Source organism: Chionomys nivalis, chromosome 5, assembly GCF_950005125.1.
Source record: "Chionomys nivalis chromosome 5, mChiNiv1.1, whole genome shotgun sequence".
NCBI lineage: Eukaryota > Metazoa > Chordata > Mammalia > Rodentia > Cricetidae > Chionomys > Chionomys nivalis.
The window spans coordinates 87048043-87068353 of NC_080090.1; the positions used below are offsets into that span (position 1 = coordinate 87048043).

The 20311-nt window shown below is 44.5% G+C and overlaps 1 protein-coding gene across 2 annotated transcripts; it reads right to left on the reverse strand.

Moving 5' to 3' along the window:
• Window positions 1–527: 527 nt before the first annotated feature.
• On the reverse strand, window positions 528–19408 carry Elk4 (ETS transcription factor ELK4). Of its 2 annotated transcripts, none has more exons than XM_057769712.1 (5): window positions 18710–19408; window positions 9387–9602; window positions 7606–8475; window positions 6589–6705; window positions 528–834 (listed from the first exon to the last, which is right to left on the reverse strand). In XM_057769712.1, exons 2-5 carry the CDS (start codon window positions 9591–9593, stop codon window positions 736–738), a joined length of 1293 nt encoding a protein of 430 aa, XP_057625695.1. In that variant the 5' UTR covers window positions 9594–9602; window positions 18710–19408; the 3' UTR covers window positions 528–735. The 2 variants fall into 2 exon arrangements, with proteins under 2 accessions (XP_057625695.1, XP_057625696.1); XM_057769713.1 differs by lacking the exon at window positions 18710–19408 and adding an exon at window positions 18452–18497.
• Between the last annotated feature and the right edge of the window lie 903 nt (window positions 19409–20311).

The following is a 20311-nucleotide window of genomic DNA, read 5'->3' on the forward strand; positions in this document are numbered from 1 at the left end:
TTAAAACTGAGCTTTCAAAGCCTTGTGTTTAAAAAAGCTCAGGGCCAGGATCCATTGATAGGTTCAGACGAGATCAAGGGTAGAGCACAGAGAGCCTCCCATGTGATAATGCTCTAATCCTCCTCAGAACAGGAATGATTCTCTCTCCCACTGTTAGGGAGTGGCTCCTTTTAGTCATTCAACAGAGCACACTGACCACTAAACATACCATCAACTTTGTTTAAGTAGTATTTTTATCCTTTTGAGACAGTCCCACTTTATTTATAGTCCAGGCTGGCCCTCAACTCTTGGTGTTCTCCTCCTGCCTCAGCTTCCCAAGTGCTGGGATCACAGAAGCAGGTCATCATACACAGCTAACAAGTATTTCTTTAAATAACAGATTCTAAGCATACTTTTCCCCCTGGCCAAAGAGTCCTAACATCCAGGATCAGTAACTTTGTTCTGCGACTTTCTTGCAAAACACAGCTGCTGAATCCCAAGAGACCAATGTTTTTTGCACAAAGCTTAAACAAACAAAAAACAGCAACAACAACAAAACACCTTTTTAAAAAAGAAGTGAGGCGGAGTTTGAACTCCAATTAAGGCATTTTTATACAGTCCAACTTTTGAGAATCCTGAAAAGGCTTTCAACAGGCAATGAGAAAATTACGACAGTCTATAAGAGCATTTCAAACCAATCCTGCTGGACATCTCTGTTTCTTAGTTCCTTGGTCTCTTAGTTCCCAACTGCACAGGTTATGTCTTCTGCAGGTCTGGAGAAAATGGGCCAGGAGTGGAAGGTCCATCCAGGCTAGACAGAGTGAATGGTCCATGACTGTTGAGCACAGAAGGAAACTGAGGAGACAAAAGCAGATCAGCATCCTATTACAACCTCTGCTTCCACTTTCTGTCCCTCCTATTCCCCCACGGCAGGACAAACACAAGACATGTCCTCAGGGTAACAGCAGTGACTGTATCACAGAAGATTACAATGCATTTCACATGTGGGGCAGGGTGGGGTGATACACACACAGGCACCATGGCAATGATGTGATGTCAGAGACCACACTGTAAAGGCTGTTCTCTCCTTCCACCTCTACGTCAGTTCCAGGGATCAGACAGGCTGCCAGACTTGCACAGCGAGTACTTTACCCACTGAGACATCTCGCAGGCCCAAAATATTATTGTGGCAAAGACATACAAACAAAAATTTCTTTGTCCTCTCAGAAGCTATTTGCAATCGATACTCCCGCTGGCAAAGGGAAAATCAGTCTTCTCCATGAACCATTCCTGGGTACACCAACCATACTCCAGACCCTATGACAAGGAGTAATTGGCCAATACAAAACAGACTCCCTGGTTTTTGTTGTTGAGTTTTTTCTTCTGTTTTATTGATTTATTTTTAGTTTGTCTATTTGATTAACTTTTTTTTTGTTGTTGGGTTTTTTTTGGTTGTTTTTGAGACAGAGTCTCACTCTGTAGACCAGGCTGGCCTCAGACTCACAGAGATCCACCTGCCTCTGCCTCCTGAGTGCTGGGATTAAAAGCATGTGCCACCACCATTCAGCTTTTTGTTGGTTTTTAAGAGATAAACAGATCATGTATTTATTAGACAGTGAGAAAGGGGGGAGGGAGGGAGAGAGAGAGAGAGAGAGAGAGAGAGAACATGTAGTTGTGTGGGTAAGGAAGTGAGAAGGACGTTGGAGGAGTTGGGGGAGCAGAAAGAATATGATCAAACTATATTGCATAAAAAATGTTTTTAATAAATTTTTTTTTTAAAAAACTGTGTTTGTCCTAACAATGTATAGACTAACTCTTTCTAATCTACCTTTACCCTAATGATCCTGATACAGACCTTCACATCTAACCTCAAAGGGTTAAGAAATTCATTAAATGACAATACTCACTACAGGGGATAGTAACAGGGTCAACCCTGAACCCTCAACAAGACCTCCAGAGAGGCACAGTGATTCCCAGATGCTGATCCTAGAAATCAGAGGCCCAACATTCTTAGAGCACCTGCACAGCACAGGAGCGGCTTAAGGTTTCAGACCGCTCCACACTCCACTTCTTCTAGGGAGAACCATTCCCCACATACGGAGAACTAAAAACGTAACAGAGAAAAAAGCCTCTCGATGCTCTTCCCATATAGTAACATCCAATAATTTAAGAATTGGGGGTGGGGGCAGAGGACACCAGTGATGCATATTCCACACACATGCAAGGCTCCAAATCCAATCCCCAGTATCACACCAAAAAATAAACAAACAAATCAGGCAGAAACGAACCGGCCTCAGGGTGGAATCTGGTGCTGGGACCAAATCCACAGCCTAACTACCACTGAGCTACTCAGACCCCAGTGCCTAAGATGTTGAAGGTTTTTTTTGTTCGTTTGTTTTTTGGTTTTTGGTTTTTTTTGCTTTGTTTTTCCTTTCTGTTTTGTCTTGCTTGTTTACGAGACAAGGTTTCTCTGTAGCCTCTCCTGGAACTTGCTCTGTAGACCAGGCTGGCCTCAAACTCACAGAGATACGCTTTTTTCTGCCTCCTGACTGCTGTTGTTTTTCCTTTTTTAAAACCAGTGTCTGGCCAGGTAGTGGTGGTGCACACCTTTAATCCTAGCACTCAAGAGGCAGAGACAGGTGGATCTCTGTAAGTTCAAAGCCAGCCTGGTCTACAAAGCAACTTCCAGGATAGTCAGGAATGTTATACAGAAAAAACCTGTCTCAAAATAAAAAAATAAATCCCAGTATCTGATTCTGTAGCCTAGTATCCCCTGCTGTTCAACATCCACTTTCTACGTCCCTCTCAGGTGCTGCCGTCATAGGCTTGTGCCATCACACCCAGCTCTCCTTATGATATTTCTATTTTTTACAGTATCAGTAACATGTGCCAGGCAAAGATGTCATCACTGAGCTATATATCCACATCCTTCCTTTATAATATTGAGATCAAGTCTCAAGAAGCTACCCATGCTGGCCTTGAACTCTGCCTTTGAAGTAAGTGAGATTACAGGCAGGTAACAGCAGATGTGGCCTTATTTTATTCTTGAAAGAACAAATGATTAATTATAAAACATAAGAAAAGTGCCCAGAGCCAGTCACCCGAGAAGTAAATAAGCCAGCTAGAAGAATGCCTGCCGTTTATAATCTAAATGCTTGGGGCAGGACAAAGGTGAGATCAGATTACTAAACGTTACTGAATGAGAAGAGTATTAAGTTTTGCAATATTTCATTTTTACTTTTTTTGTATATGAGGAGTGGTTCTCCCTGGGGGAGGGGGAGCATTAAGAGTGATCTGAAACCTCAATACAAGACCCTTCCTAATACCTTGGTGGGGAGATAATACAAAATTCAGTTCCTAAACTTCATAATTAAAGTGCTGATACAGGCTGGGAGGATGGCTCAGCAGGAAAATGCTGGCATATATCAACTCTGAGAGGTAACTGATACAAGAGTCTCAAGATTTTCCTCTTTTAAAAAAAAGGGGGGGGGGGGGCTGGAGAGATGGCTCAGTGGTTAAGAGCATTGCCTGCTCTTCCAAAGGCCCTGAGTTCAATTCCCAGCAACCACATGGTGGCTCATAGCCATCTGTAATAAGGTCTGGTGCCCTCTTCTGGCCTGCAGGCATACACACAGATAGAATATTGCATACATAACAAATAAATAAATATAAAAAAGAAAGAAAGAAAGAAAGAAAGAAAGAAAGAAAGAAAGAAAGAAAGAAAGAAAGAAAGAAAGAAAGAAAGAAAGAAGCCGGGCGGTGGTGGCACACGCCTTTAATCCCAGCACTCGGGAGGCAGAGGCAGGAGGATCTCTGGGAGTTCGAGGCCAGTCTGGTCTACAAGAGCTAGTTCCAGAACAGGCTCCAAAGCTACAGAGAAACCCTGTCTCGAAAAAAAAAAAAAAGGGGGGGGGGGGCTGGAGCGATGGCTCAATGGTTAAAAACACTGGCTGCTCTTCCAGAGGACCCAGTTCAATTCCCAGCACCCAAATGGCAGCTCACAACTGTCTGTAACCCCAGTTCCAGGGGACCCAACACTCTCTCACAGATATACATGCAGGTAAACACCAACACACATAAAATAAAAAGGAATAAATCACTTAAAAATTTTCAAAACGAAAATTTTATTAAATGTAATTAAAAGTGGGAACCTACAAACAAGTAATTAAATTTTAAAGAGAGAAACCTACGGGCATAATCTGCACCTAGCATGTGTACACCCAGAGTCAGGCAGAGCACATTTCTGTGAAGCTGAAATTTTCTATCAGCTAGTAACGTTATAGCTATCCTCGAGTCTTCGTGTAACACAGTGCTCAGGTGCTTGTGTCAATCATCCACTGCTGGGCTCCTTGTAGGAGAGTACCAGTGCAGCACACAGGGTTGTGAACTTAGTAATGAAAACGTCACTGGTCGATATATTTACTGTTCGCCATTATTACTTTAGTGTTCTCTTAGCACCAGCAGCCTTGGACTTAAATCTCAGTTTCCACTGTGTTTTTAGACAGGGTCACATTATCTTAGGCTGGCCTGGAACTACGTAGCTCAAGCTCACCGTGACCCTCCTCCCTAGTCTCCCAAGTGCTGGGATTACTCTGGGATTACAGGCGTGAGGTCCAGAATTATTCCTCACCGTGCACCTCACATACACACAGCATCGCAGGCTATTCCATCATACATGAGTACAACATGATGACACAAAACAAAAACTACTTAATAATTCCTTTCTCAGAATATGTCCCTGTCAACAGTGGAACACGTGTGCTGCGGGGGACGAGGGGTACTAAGAATGAAAAAGTTTAAGCAGGAAAGGGAATGGGAAGGAAGGAGGAGAAAGAAGGGAGTGGGAGATAAACCAAAACCAAAGTACTTTAAAATTCTTAATGGAATTTACTACTTTGTAAGATAATTAAAAAATATTTTTTTAAAAAAGTATTTTGAATGAAGATACCTTGCATGGGTATGAGTAATGCTGCGCCCAGAAGTCATGGGCAATTAAACAAATTGCAGTGCCAAGCACGGGATACCTCCTTAGGAGCTGTTGGCCAGGGAGTCCTCAGAAACAATGTAGGCTATTGCTACTGATCTTGGTTGCCCACCTGTTGCTAAGACCTATTGCTAAAGACACCACGCACTTTGGTTGCAGGTCAGAGAAATCAAGCTGGAACTGACCCAGAAACTTCCTCCCTGCTGGCTAGCTTTCATAGTGCAGGAACATGGTATGTAGGCCTCTGGAAGAGAAGAGCCACCAGTGATATTACCTGGCAATGGATCTTACATGCTGAAATACTGACCTGCCAGACAATATGTGTACTGGTGCTATTGTACCATCAATATTATGAGAGTAACCAACCACTTTTGTTAATTAGACTTAAAGCCCACTTCACAGCTGAGAGTCCATGCCTAGTACTATAAATCTGGTCAAAGCCCATGGCTGGGGTGCTCATAGGACTTAAAGGGACATAGTATTATTGTTTTGCTAAATGGACATGTTGTCAAACAGCCTTCTAAATACTTAACATTTTCAGCAAGTGATGAATGCAGCTCTCAACCCCCATACGAGAAGCTTTTTCTTAAAAAAAAAAAATTATATATGTCTGTGTGTATAGGTTTGTATATGTGAGTACAGGTGCCCAAAGGGGGGGCTGGGAACTGAACTCCAGTCCACAGCAAGAGCAATGCACTCTCTTAAGCGCTGAGCCGCTTCTCTAGCTCTAGAGAGGCTTCTTTTTGCAATAAATGATGGTTAATATTGAAACTCACACCAGAAAAGTGCAGCAAGTAAGTATCTGTGGCATGGGATGTCTATAGTAAACACACACATGCACACACACCCCAAGACTCAGGAAGCATTGTGATGGAGCGGACAGATGATGGGAACAGTGCTGGGATGTACTTTTTTCTCAGTGTGACATGGTGTTTCAGTCATTAACTCACAGCAGCTCCAATTACTCACACTAGATCAAGCAAAATCAAGCAAGTCAACATTCCAGCACAGAGAGGAGAGGAGCTGTGACAGTTAGGAGCTGCTGACTAAGGAGTCACTTTTCTTCAGCGGTGTAGCCCCAGATCCAGTAATAAGCCCAAACCCACTCATGCAAGGCAAGTAACCAAAAAACAAAACAAAACAAAAACCAAAAGACATAAACATAGGATGATGTGTTGTGAAGAGGGATGAAGAAGGGTTCCAAAGAGAACAGAAGGAGGATAAGCAAGGGGACTAGGTTGTGTATGTGTGTAGGTATGCAATTCCAATCAAAACTGCATTAAATGTGACCTCATATTGGCTTTGTATCTGCACACATTAGTAGTGTATGTACACAGACTGCCTGATTTACAGAGGTTTAACTTAACAGAGCACAAAAAAAATGCCATATGCATTCAATAGAAACTATACCTTGAACAGTATTTTTCTGGGCTAGCAATTTTCAGTCTGAAAGTTTCTTGCTATGCTGGGCAGCAACTGAGAGCCACAGTCCCCCAGTCACATACTGCACCACAAGGAAAAGCAAAGTACTCTGCAGTCGTGTGTGACGATGACACTGAGCACAACCCCTGCCCATTTCTGCAGTACGCATTCCCCAATGACAAGAGGCACACTGTGTAGTTTACCTGGAAAAGCGTATTAGCACCTTGCAGTCTGGCTGGGCTCAGGGGAGCAAATGGGCTGAGGGTGCTCCAGAAGTGGATGCTGGAGAGCAAGGGGCTCGGAGTCAGCAAGATGGGTGTCTGCAACACACAAGAAGGTCGCTCAAGGACTTGCCAGGATTGCTCTATCATTCCAAAGATACAAACAGAATCCACATAACATGTCCTTCTCCTCCCCAAACATCTCTAAGCCCAAAATTTTATCATGATGAAAAGCTCAGAAATCCCTTTATAACCTAGGAAAGGTAAAGGCCACAAAATCACTTTATAACCGAACTTTTACCTGGTCTTTCCAAACTAGAAAGCAAACCTAAATCCGGTACAAAAGAACAACAGCCAAGTCCCTATAATATCAGACCATCTGGGATGATCTTATCCAAGAGCTCCCCAAGGTGACCAAGTTAATACATAATGTAACTAGGTAAGCACAAAGCCACACATTCCTTCTCTCAAGGCTCTCAGTCACTTCTGTTTTCTCTCTCCTAAGACAGCAACAGTTTTAAGGGAGTCTCTAATTTTGCTTTCTTTAGAAGGAGACAGAAAGCCTTGCAGATCAATGACTTCTGCTTATTTAATCTCATGTAGCCCAGGCTGCTCTCAAACTGGCCACATAGTCAAAGATGACCTTTAACCTCTGATCTTCTTGCCTCTACCTCCCGAGTACTGGGATTGCAATTATGCAGCCCATGTCTGGTTTATTCAATGCTGGGGATGGAGCCCAGGGAGCTGTGCATGATAGGCAAGCAGTCCACCATCTGGGCTACATCCTCGGCCCAAGAACAATGAATTTTAAAAGATGAAACGGCAAATCTTTTTTGTTTTGCAGATTCTAGTTAAGGTAAAGTAATGAATTTCCCAGTTTATATATAACCTTTCTAAGACAGCCCTAATTAGCAGAAATTGAATTTTACAGGTATAAACTCTAGAGACAATTTAAAAGGTGAATAAACGCAGTCCTACTTAAGAGGAAGAGCAAGTTACCTGTGAGAAAAGTGCTGGTGTAAGAGACGCTGTTGGGAGCGATGGACTTAAGATCCCCAGAGGGCTGGGGTCACTGCCTGTGACTACAAGGGCAGGCGTCAGTTCTAACCCTTTGGGCTTCTTGGATCTTGATGAGTTATTTGTTTTGTCCTTTTCTGGCAAAGCTGAATCCTCATTTTTAGTCTCCAGTGACAAGTTCTCTGGAAGTTCCATTGGCTGAGAAGCCACTGAGTCGATGTCTGTGTCAATATCTGGGTTAGAACTCAATGGCGGAGAAGGCGTCCTAGGAGGGTCCTTTAGAGGAAGGGGTCCGGAGGGAACAGGAGAAGTGGGGTTAAAGGTGGTAGCCAGAATGGATGCAGAGGCTGGAGCTTCCAGAGAAGGTAGTGTGGGAGGAACCAGTGTCTCCAAAGCTTGGATAGTTTCTTCAGAAGACGGAGAAATGCTTGGGCTTGCTGAGAAGGTGATGGCAACAGGGTCGATGGGTGGTTTTTTAGCAGGTGTTGTTACAAATTTGATGACAGTTGGTGTTGGCTCCTGAGGTTTTTTCTCTGCCAGTTTTTCAGCTGGATTTTCTATCTTTATTGACTTGAAAAGCTTCTTATTGGAGGTGTTCAAAGAGTTGAGAGTAAATGAAGAATACAAACCAGAGTGTATGTAGTCATTCCGACTAGATGTCTTGGCTGTAGGCTGAGGTGCCCGTTCCTTTCCCCCGCTCTCAGCATCTCTGGAACTGCTGGCTTCAATGGAGGTTAGAGTTTCACAGTCTCCCTCAATCCTGCCTACTGTCAGTGGATCCATTTTCAAAATCTCTGGATAAGAGACAAACTTGTACACAAACTTCTGACCATTCACTTTTTTAATGATGTTCTGTAGACAGAAAAGATAAGCACACTCAAACTTACTTATAAATTTACATCTCACAATTCATGCAAAAGGGAACCCAGTGAGTGCCCTATTTGAGAACTATGCATAGCTTTTAAAAAGCTCCAAAAGCATCAATATTCATCTTCCCAAGCCAAACACAGTGCCTGCTCAGAGAAATTAAAGCAGTTCAAAGCCTCCTAAGCAACTGGACTAAGACAGCACATAGGAGCTGAGGCTGTGATTGTCTGACTCTCTCCATCAAACACCTGTATGAAGTCAGAACTCACTGCACTCCAATCTCAAATGGGTCCAGTGGAGTAAACCATAAGCATTCTGAGGAAGCTAAGGGGTCTCAGAGCATGGCCTTACCTCAGGAAGGCCAAAAAGGGCGCTCCTGCAAGACGGAGGAAGCAACAGCTCAGACTCTTACTCTAAGTCCATTCTTTGGAGATGTGTATTTTTCTCCAAGAAAATATTAAGTCACAAGATAGTAAAAAATAAAATTCTGGGCTAGAGAGATGGCCCAGTGGTTAAGAGCATGAACCTGAGCTCAGTTCCCAGACCCAAGTCAGGTAGCTAAGAACTGTTGGCAACTCCAGTTCCAATGGGGCGATGCCCTCTTCTGGCACCTAGGGGCACTGTATGTACATGATACACAGACATCCAAGCCTGATTACCTGGATTTGATCCCTGGGACCCCTATGATGGGAGGAGAGAACTAACTCTGACAAGTCGTCCTCTGACCTCCACGTGGGCACCGATGAAGATAATATTTAAAAACTTTTAAGGAGGTTGTCGGAATATAATCAAAATCATTTAAGTTGTTAAATAAACTGAGCTAAGTAAGCCACAGCAGTACTCAACACCTTGTTTTGAGGTTCTCTGCACAGTGTCAGGTCAGGGCAAGTGCTTACCTTTACATAGTAGTATCTCAGGGCTCTGCTGAGCTTATCATAATTCATATTAGGTTTGTTCTTGCGAATTCCCCAGAGACGAGCCACCTCCTCAGCCTGCAGAAGCTTGAACTCCCCATTGTTAGATGTCCAGCAGATCATGTGCTCATTCTGAGGTTCCTGCAGGAGCTGAAGAAGGAACTGCCACAGAGTGATGGCACTGTCCATAGCAATGGGCTGGAAGAGCATACGGACAGGGGAGACAGTCACTTAATGCCAACAGGCACTGTGTTAAGTGTTCTAAGTGCCCTGCACAACACTCCTGCGAGACACATACTACTCCATCATCATTCCACATGTCAAAAGGGAGATTAACACTGGGCTAAGTATCTTGTTCAAGGACACACAACAAATGCTAACACTAAGACTTACACCTAGGAAACCTGAATCCAGAGCTCACATTCTTAGATAAGCTATGCTACTTAGGTTTTGTTTCAACAGTGTCTCCTGTGTGGCCTTGGCTGGCCTTGAACTCACAGTTCTCCGGCCTCAGTCAGTCAAGCACTGGGATTAGATTATGTACTACTACTGCTAGCTCCCTTAAGAATCTTTTAAAAAATATTTTATTTTGAATTATGTGTATTATGCATGTGTATGTGTGTGTCTGTGTGTGCATTTGTGGACATGACAGTGTCCCACAGGGGCCAAAAGGGGTTGTCAGAGCCCCTGGAGCTGGATGGAGTGCTTGACATGAGTGTTGGGAATCAAACAAGTCCCCAAAAGCAGAACACACTCTTAAGAGCTGAGCCATCTCTCCAGCCCTCAGCTTCACAAGTCTTAAGCATGGCTGGGTAGCAGGAGGCCTTGGGTTCCATCTCCAGCATGACAGGAAAAAAAAGATACCTCCAAACAAGCAGCTTCCAAGGAAAATAAAACCGGTTGCATAAATGATAGGAGCGAGCTAAAGACTGGAAGTCAACAGAGGGTCAGTTCTTAACTTTTACCTTCAAAGTCTCAGAAGACCACCATTTCAGTGTCTAGCTAAAAGCCCACTGCGCTTATCTGACAAGATGTGTGTCTAGGAGGCTGAGGTGGAGGGAACAATTTGTTCCTAGTCCAACTGGTATTTCTCCTCCAAATAGTAAGCACCATGGCAGGGTAGTTTACATATAAATTGGCAATGCTGGGAAGTCAACAAAATGTTCCCCAATTCAATCTGCAAGGTCTGTTACCGTTCACAGCCTACAGAGTTTCTTCTATTTAATTAGTGATCAGGACAGGAACAGAAGAAAAAGCCTTCAATGTTGGGGTCTTCCAGTTGCACCGTTCTCAATTCCAGCTAGCCTGCACTGGAGCTGGTTAACCCTGTGCTGTGGGACTGTCCAGCACACTGCAGCTGGTTCAACAGCTCCCTGGCGTCCGCCTACTAGACATTAGTCCCCTTGCCACTGAAACCATCTCTGCAATCAAATCATCCCAGCTGACAACCAGTCTCCCAGACAGCATGCAAAAAGGTAGTGCTCTCACAGGAACATTTTCCAGACAGAACTTCAAGGGAAGAATTCCTTACACAGCAGCTCTGACCGAATCAACATACGATTATTCACACGAGACAAAGTGACTGAACGTCTTCATAATAAAATCAGAAAAACCCTCGTTATCTAAGAATGAAATCCCAGCAGTTCAGAAGAGGGTTTGAAGACAGATCAGTTCTACTGAAACACTACACAGGCAAACTGAACTACATCAAAACTGCAACCTGTGCTGTGCCAGCAAACAATCCCCCCTGTATGTTCTAACCCCAAAACACTCTCACAAATCATGTCTCATAAAAGGAACTTGCACCCGAAGCAGGTAAACAACTCTTATAGCATAAAAAGAAAAGCCAGGTACTGGAGTCTCTCCACAGAAAAGCTGGAAATAGCCAATAAGCTCTAGGAAAGATCTCCCCATCATTAAGAATAGGGACTGGAACTCAAAAACAAGCAAAACCCACCGTATGCCTCTTGTAACCAGAAAGAGTAACAATAAGCTGACAAAGACAGAAACTGAAACTCACACGTTGCTGGTAGAAATATTAAATGCAATTCCTCTACAGCTAAGTTTACCACATGACCAGGTACACATCTAGATAATGGAAACAAATGTCCACAGAAGAGCTACACGGTAGCACATGCCTTTAAGTCCAACTCTAGGAGGCAGAAGCAGGTAGAGTTCTGTGAGCTCAATGCCAGCCTGGTTAACATAGCAAGTTCTAAGCCAGCCAGAAATGCATTGCAAAACTGTCTCAAAACAAAAAAACAAAACCAGAAATGTTCATAGCAGATTTTAATCATAAATCATAAGCATAAAATCAATTCAAATGTTTATCCAACTTATGATTGGAATAATAAAATAAAATATAGTACATATGTTGCAGTATTATTCAGTCATTAAAAGAAACCAAGAATACAAGATTAACTCGAAAAACTCAGTAGCCCTCTTTTACACAGATGATAAATGGGCTGAGAAAGAAATCAGAGAAACATCACCCTTCACAATAGCCACAAATAACATAAAATATCTTGGAGTAACTCTAACCAAACAAGTGGAAGACCTGTATGACAAGAACTTAAAATCTTTGAAGAAAGAAATTGAAGAAGACACCAGAAAATGAAAAGATTTCCCATGCTCTTGCATAGGCAGAATTAACATAGTAAAAATGGCAATCTTACCAAAAGCAATCTACAGATTCAATGCAATGCCCAGCAAAATTCTTCACAGACCTCGAAAGAACAATACTCAACTTCATATGAAAAAGAAAAAAACCCAGGATAGCCAAAACAATCCTGTATAATAAAGGAACTTCTGGAGGCATCACAATCCCTGACTTCAAACTCTACTACAAAGCTACAGTACTGAAAACAGCCTGGTATTGGCATAAAAACAGACAAGAGGACCAGTGGAACCGAACAAAAGACCAGGATATCAATCCACACATCTTCGAACACCTGATTTTTGACAAAGAAGCAAATATATACACACACACACACACACACACACACATATATAGGAAAAAAGAAAGCATATTCAACAAATGGTTGGTATAACTGGATATCAACATGTAGAAGAATGAAAATAGACTCATACCTATCATCATGCACAAAACTCAAGTCCAAACAGATCAAAGACCTCAACATAAAACCAACCACACTGAACCTCAAAGAAGAGAAAGTGGGAAGTACACTTGAAAGTATTGGCCCAGGACACTAATTCCTAAATATAATCCAGTAGCACAGTCACTGAGAGAAACAATAAATGGACCTCTTGAAACTGAGAAGCTTCATTTAAAGCAAAGGACACGGTCAACAAGATAAAACGGTAACCTACAGAATGGGAAAAAAATCTTCAACAACCCCACATTGGACAGAGGGCTGATCTCCAAAATATACGAAGAACTCAAGAAATTAGTTATCAGCCGGGCGGTGGTGGCGCACGCCTTTAATCCCAGCACTTGGGAGGCAGAGGCAGGCAGATCTCTGTGAGTTCGAGACCAGCCTGGTCTACAAGAGCTAGTTCCAGGACAGGATTCAAAACCACAGAGAAACCCTGTCTCGGAAAAAAAAAAAAAAAAAAAACAAAAAACAAAACAATAAAAAAAAAATGGGGTACAGACCTAAACAGAGAACTCTCAACAGAGGACTCTAAAATGACTGAAAGAGACTTAAGGAAATGCTCAACATCCTTAGTCATCAGAGAAATGCAAATCAAAACAACTCTGAGATTTCATACACCTGTAAGAATGGCCAAGATCAAAAACACTGATGACAACTTATGCTGGAGAGGATGTGGGGGTAAAGGGAACACTCCTCCATTGCTGGTGGGAATGCAAGCTGGGACAGGCCCTTTGGATGTCAGTGTGGCGATTTCTCAGAAAATTGGGAAACAACCTTCCTCAAGATCCAGCAATACCACTTTTGGGTCTATATCCAAAGGATGCTCAAATGTACTACAAGGACGTGTGCTCAACTATGTTCATAGCAGCTTTGTTTGTCATAGCCAGAACCTGGAAACAACCTAAACACCCCTCGACCAAAGAATGGATAAAGAAAATGTGGTACATTTACACAGCGGGGGGTGGGGGTGGGGGGGGGTGTGGAATCTTGAAATTTGCAGGCAAATGGATGGATCTAGAAAACATCATATTGAGTGAGGTAACACAGACCCAGAAAGACAAATATCATATGTTCTCACTCATAAGTGGCTTTTAGACATAAAGCAAAGGAAAACCAGCGTACAATTAACAATCCCAGAGAAAATAAACAAAGAGGACCCTGAAAGAGACATGCATGGATCTAATCTATATGGGAAGTAGAAAAAGACAAGATCTCCTGAGTAAATTGGAAGTGTGGGGATCATGGGAGAGGGTAGAAGAGTAGTGGGGAGGAAGAGAGGGGAGTGGAGAAAAATATATAGCTCAATAAAAACAATTAAAAGGAAAAGATTTGTCTCACATGGTCAGAAAACACTACAGATGTTTAGTAAAGCCAGGTCCGGATGCAGAAAAACCTCAAAAAAGGTACAGTATGAGCCAGGCGGTGGTGGTGCACGCCTTTAATCCTAACACTTGGGAGGCAGAGACAGGCAGATCTCTGTGAGTTCGAGGCCAGCCTGGTCTTCAAGAGCTAGTTCCAAGACAGGCTCCAAAGCTACAGAGAAACCCTGTCACAAAAAAAATAAATAAATAAATAAAAAAGTACAGTATGTTTAAAAATGTGCTTTAGTTGCTGAAGAAAATGCATATAGACTGTCATTGAAAAAAAATAGTTTATAAATAGCAAAATAAAGTCTTTAAAGAGAGTAAAGTAATATAAAAACATAGCCATGTAAAGATGGGAAATACAGTATGTCTGGATCCTGTATGGTGCTTTGTTGACTTTCAATTTTTTAAATGGTAATGTACAAAAACAATAGCTGCTGTGAGACACCGGATTGTAGAAACTGCTAAATTAAACCAACATGTATATGTATGTGTGTGTGTGTGTGTGTGTATATATATATATATATATATATTTTTTTTTTTTTTTTTTTTAAAGGAATCAAGAGGGGCGGAAAGATGGCTCAGTTATTAAAGCACTTGCTGTACAAGCATGAGGGCTGAGTTCAAATTCCCAGAATTTACATAAGGCAGCAGTGAACATCAGTAACCCCAGTGTCCAGGGAAATGTGAGTAGACAGGAGAATGCCTACAAGCTCAGGGCAGTTGGCTGGAATACATGGTGGCAGAACAACGAGTCACTGTCTCATACTGTCTCATATGGAAGGGGACAGCTAACACTGGAGGCTGTCCTGGTACATTATGCTACACACATACACATGACACACACAAAAACATGAACTCACACACAAAGATAAAAACACTATTAAGTTAAATAAATGACTCTGGATAAAATCACTTGCTATACAAACGTGATGTTTTAGGGTTTCTATTGCTGTGAAGAGACACCATGACCAAGCAACTCTTATGAAGGAAACATTTCACTGGGTGGCTCGCTTACAGTTTCAGTTTGGCCCATTGTCATCAGAACAGGGAGTATGGTGGTGTGCAGGCAGATGTGGAGCTGGTAGCTGAGAGGCCTACACCTTGCAGGTAGCAGGAAGTTGACTGACTCACTGAGCAGTATCCCGAGCATAGGAAACCTCAAAGCCCACCCCCACAATGACACACTTCCTCCAACAAGGCCATAGCCACTCCAACAAAACCACACCTCCTAATAGTGCTACTCCCTATGAGATTATAGGGGCAGTTACATTTGAACAACCACATCTGACAACCCGAGTTTGTTGTCAAGAACGCACAGTGGAAGAAAGGAACTGGTTCCTCATAGTCGTACACACACACACACACACACACACACACACAACACACTTTTTTCAAAAAAGAAAAAAGAAAGGGAAGGGAAGGAAGAAAGGAAGGAAAGAAGGAAGGAAGGAACCAAGCACTGACACAGCACAGACGAACCTTGAAAGCATGACAGAAGTGAAAAGCACCAGCCACAGGGCCAGTGAGTGGCTCCAGTGATATGAAATGTTCAGACCAGACCATTCCACAGACCAAAGGGAGATCAGTGTGGCTGAGCCAGCTGAGGGAGACGGAGAAGCATCATGTGGAAGGAGCAGTGGGGAGAAAATTGGAGAATGAAAGCTGATGAGCACAGGCTTCTTTTCGGGTGGCTGAAAATGTTCTCAGCCAAGATTGTAGAGATTCCGTTCTGTGTGGATTAAAAAGCACTCAACTAAATGCTCTTGGCAGGTGATGCTACTCTCAATGAAGATGTTTAAAACAAACAAACCTAACGTAACCAACATTACAAAACCTGGGCATGAGAAGACCAAGCCCAAAAACACATGACTCAGAGGACGGATGAGTGAGCGGCAGCCAGGAAAATGTCTGGGTTTCTGGAACTGCTCTCTAGCACCAAAGCGCCTTCCTTTCATCCTTAGCTACCAGTTTTGATGCTGTCTGTGCAGGCACTGCGATCCAAAAGTAGAGACAGTAAAATAGAAGAGAGATGCCTCCCACAGTCGGAGCTGATGAAGTGAGACAGGAATCCCAGGTTCCTTCATCAGTCACGCACTCCTCCAGGCCTGAGAAAAGCTGCTTCTCCATCCAGTCACAGCCTTGCCAGCATTAAACACCAGAGAACACGATACCAACCCACAATGAGCTCCTTTCATGCTAAGTAACCAGCCCACTAGACACGGTCCCCACAGCTTCACTTAAGCAAGAGTTAAAATAGTCATTATCCATTAAGTATGGCAGGGGAGGGCATGATCCGTCATTGTTTTGAGTTTCCCAAACAGACCTTCATTTTTTTTTATTTTGATGTCTATTCTTATAGCAATTCTTGTATCTATTCTTATTCTTTTTATTAGTAGTTTCCCAATTTGGGCAATTATATTCTAGTCCAGCCAATTAAAACTACTCCAATAAATAGGAGCCTAAAGGAAAAACATATTTCAAACATCACCATCACATCAAGAATGTCTGCAGGAGCCTTGCCTGGTGGTGCATGCCTTTAATTCCAGCACTCAGGAGGCAGAGGCAGGAGGCAGAGGCAGGTAGATCTCTGTGAGTTCACGGCCAACATGTTCCAGGACAGCTGATCTATTACAATAAACTTGTACGCCTCAGCATTTGGGAAGCAGAGACTCAAGAGATCAAGGCCACCCTGACCTGTATGAGACCATGCCTCAAGACAGTAAAAAACACAACACCAAAAATGTGTAGTGCTGGGGATCAAACCCAAGGTTTCACACAGGAAACATGGGCTCGACTACTGAGCTACAATTCTCAACCCATAATTCAATTTCTGTGTCAAGTTCTTCTTTTAATGAACTCCTAACTACACAGTAGAAATTCTTCACTTTAGTTCCTACAAGTATGATATTAATTATGAACTTCAATGATTTCCTCAACTGTAATAGAAAACTGGGCTTGGCATGCCGACATACACCTTTAATCACAGCACTCTGAGGCAAAGGCAGTTGGACCTCTGTGAGTTCTTAGCTAGCACAGTCTATACAGCAAGGTCCAGGCCAGCTAGGGCTACATGAGATGCTGTCTCCAGGTGAAACAGGCCAGGTGCATGACTATAATCCTGGCTCTCCTGACCATGAAGGAAGCATGGAGGGCTGTGTGTGTATGACATATCGACAGACAGAAACAAAAACATACACAATACATGAACAAAGACAGAGACAGAGTCTAATTAACAACAGTTCATGCTTTAAAGGTTGTTTGCTGTTGTTGCTGTTGTTTTTCGAGACAAGGTTCCTCTGTACAACAGCCCTGGCTGTCCTGGAACTCACTTCGTAGATCAGGCTGGCCTGGAACTCTCAGAGATCTACCAATAAAGGTGTGCGCCCGCAGAGCCCGGCCAAAGGTTTTTTATAAATATAACAAAGGCAGACTTAAATGGATCCAACTGAAGGAATCTGATCGTTGACAGGTTAAATGCTAGAGAAGGTTTAACACTCAAAGACCAAGCTCTAAGCTACATGGAAAGAAAGGGCTGGAGGGGGGCCAGAGAGCAGCCCAGCGATGGCTGCTTGTCTAGCATTCTTGAGAACAAGGGTTAGATGGCTAGCACCGCACATAGGCAGTGAAAGCTGCTGCTACCTTCACCAAGGAGTGCAAGGAAAAAGAACAGGAGACCCTGGGGTGCAGATCAGCTGATGAACACCTGCTACAGACCAGGTTTGGGTACCCAACACAAGAAGGAAGGGAGAGAGAGAAAGCGCAAAGATGAGTGAGAGTCACAGGATCCTATGGAGAGGATATTAAATGTATATTTCCCCCCTTTTGGGGGGGGGCGCTGGTGACTGAGTAGCTATCACTCAGGACACTCCGAGACTCAAATACATAATGGTATCCCAAAACTTAAAGTATTTCCCAAAAAATATAATGAACTCCACGTAAGCAATTCCCACTTTTAAATAAAACCAAGGATCAAAGAACTAAGAGTTCCTACGGGGGAAAGTTGAATCATACTGTTTTAACGAAAACACCACCGCCAACTGGGAATACAGAAGCTTCAAGTTCTGTGCGCGAGGAGAAAGGAAAAGAAATCTGACCCTAGAACGACACACAGGCAGCCGTTCTGCTGAAGGAATCTTACTTAAAACGACCTAACCTTCAAATTGCAACAGCTCGAGAAAAAAAGCCAACTGTGTCTTCTGACTTCACCCAAGAAATTCCCCTTATTTCCTGCGGATGCCTGTTAAGATTCCTCGCCCAAAAGATGTTTCCAATGCTGTTCGGAGGAAAGGCTTGCCACAGCTGTACAGTGAGCGAGGAGGGTTGCTGAAAAGGAAAGAAAGAAAAAGCCGTGGCCGGATAGACAGCAGGATTGGGGAAGGAAAGAACGCGGCGTGAGGCCGCACATCCCGAGATCAAAGTGCGGGGAGACGCAAACCTCCGGCCCGTGGGCGAGCCAAGAAAGTACTTTCACTTTCCAACTTCCTGCCACTGCAACAAGTTAAAACTGTTTCCCTCCACCCCACCCAGGCAACAAAAACCGCTGCCTTCCGTTCTCACAACCCACCGTGGTGCGGGAAGGGCGGAGGAGGCGCTCCGGCGAGCACCTGAGCGCCGCGGAACAGCTCCCTAGGCGAGCGCGCCACCAGGCCCCGCCCACACACAGCCAAGCCCCGCCCTCTCCGCCGCCCGGCCCCGCCCCCACCGGCCACGGCCGCCGCCGGGCGCATTTCCTGCCGCGCCCGCAGCCCCCGCCCGTCCCGCGCAGAACCGAGCTGAGGGGCGGTGGTGCGAGACCCCGACGGGGCGTGGGTGTGCCGCTCACCAGGCCGTGCGCGCGGGAATCCTCCTCGGCCTTGAACGCGGTGCTCGCCTCCGACCGCTCCTCACGCTAGGAACTCAAGGACGGCGCGGCAACCGCGGCGACCCCCGCGCCGGGGCCCGAGAAGGCGGCGGCGGCCGAGCCGAGCCAGCCGCGTGCCTGCAGCCGCCCGCATCTCCAGCCGCCGCGGTCTCGAGCCCCGCCCTCCGCCCCCGCACACGCGGCTGGGGCGGCGATGTGGCTAGTTGGGCTGCCACTCGCCAGACCCGCGCTCTACGGCCCGGCTCCCCCGTCACTCCGCGGCCGCCGCCACTCTCAAACCCCCCCGGCAGTGCCGGGTCCCTTCCTCGACGCCGTCGCCTCGCGTCACTTCCGGGGGAGGGGCCGAGCCCCGAAGCTCGTGTTTTGTTTCTGGCCCCGGGCTCGCGTTTGCACTCTTTTAGGCCGTCCGGTGCCCTCGCTCTGGGGCCTCCAGCTCGGCGGGACGTTCGTCCTTCCCCGCAGGCCCAAAATCGGGCCTGGGACGTCAGGGGTCGCAGCTTGGGGTTAGCTCGGTGACAGCGGAATTGACGTGTGAGGGCGACGCCCTCCGCGGAGCCTCCACCACCCCTTGATCATTATCATTGACAAACAGCCTCTCGTGGTGTGGGAAAAGCTTTCCGGCTTACCAACTGTGCTAGTTCCAGGACTTTAAGTGACTTTATTTATTTATTTATTTATTTAGAGCGTTTCAACACGTAACTCTTGCCGGCTTACACGCACAAAAGATTCGCCACCCTCTACCTCCTGAGTGCCAAATGTGCACCACCTTGCCTGGCCTAAGTGACTTTCGTTAACGAATATAAATAAGACCTGGTGGAGGTGGCGCAGGCCATTAATCCTAGCACTCAGAAGGCACAAGCAGGTGAATCTCTGAGTTCCGGAACAGCCAAGGCCACACAAAGAAACCCTGTCCAAAAAAAAAAACCAGAAAACTGAAACGCCAGTTAATCGTCTGTAAGGTGACTGAGAGAACCGAGTCTTAAAAGTTGTAACTACTAAAGAAGGGGTGCAAAAGTCACTGCCGAATTCACAGGTTTGCAATATGGGTCTCAATATGTTGGAATTCTAAAGGCTGAGGCGGTTAAGAGTTCCAGGCTAGCCGGGCTGCACACTGAGACCAAGTCTCCCCGACCCACCAAACAAATGAGTGTGTCTGTTATTTACTTAGGCTTTTTGAGACAGGGCTTCTGTAGTTCACACTGCCTGCCATGGAATTGACTGTGCAGCTGAGGTGAGCAATTCTGTCTCTGTATCTTCAGTGCTAGGATGATAAGGGCAAGCAACCAAGCCGGTTCATACAAATTTGCTTTGGTTTTGGAAACAAGATTTCATGAAGTCCATGCTAAGGTTGACTTTGAACTCCTGATCCCATGTTTTCTACCTCCCAAGTGATGAGATTATGGACTTTCAACACCATGCCCAGTTTCATATGTATATTTTTAAAAATATATCGACGTGGTTTTATTTTATTTTTATTTTATCTTTGAGAATTTCATATATGCACACAGTGTATTTCAATCATATTCACCTTTCCTCACCATCCAACTCCTCCCAGATACCCCA

Coding starts and splice junctions, on each gene's coding strand:
- Elk4 (XM_057769712.1), bottom strand. CDS start 9,593: ATGGACAGTGCCATCACTCTGTGGCAGTTCCTTCTTCAGCTCCTGCAG. Junction 8,476..9,386: donor TGAGATACTACTATGTAAAG/GTAAGCACTTGC, acceptor TTCTGTCTACAG/AACATCATTAAAAAAGTGAA. Junction 6,706..7,605: donor CACCAGCACTTTTCTCACAG/GTAACTTGCTCT, acceptor TGTGTGTTGCAG/ACACCCATCTTGCTGACTCC.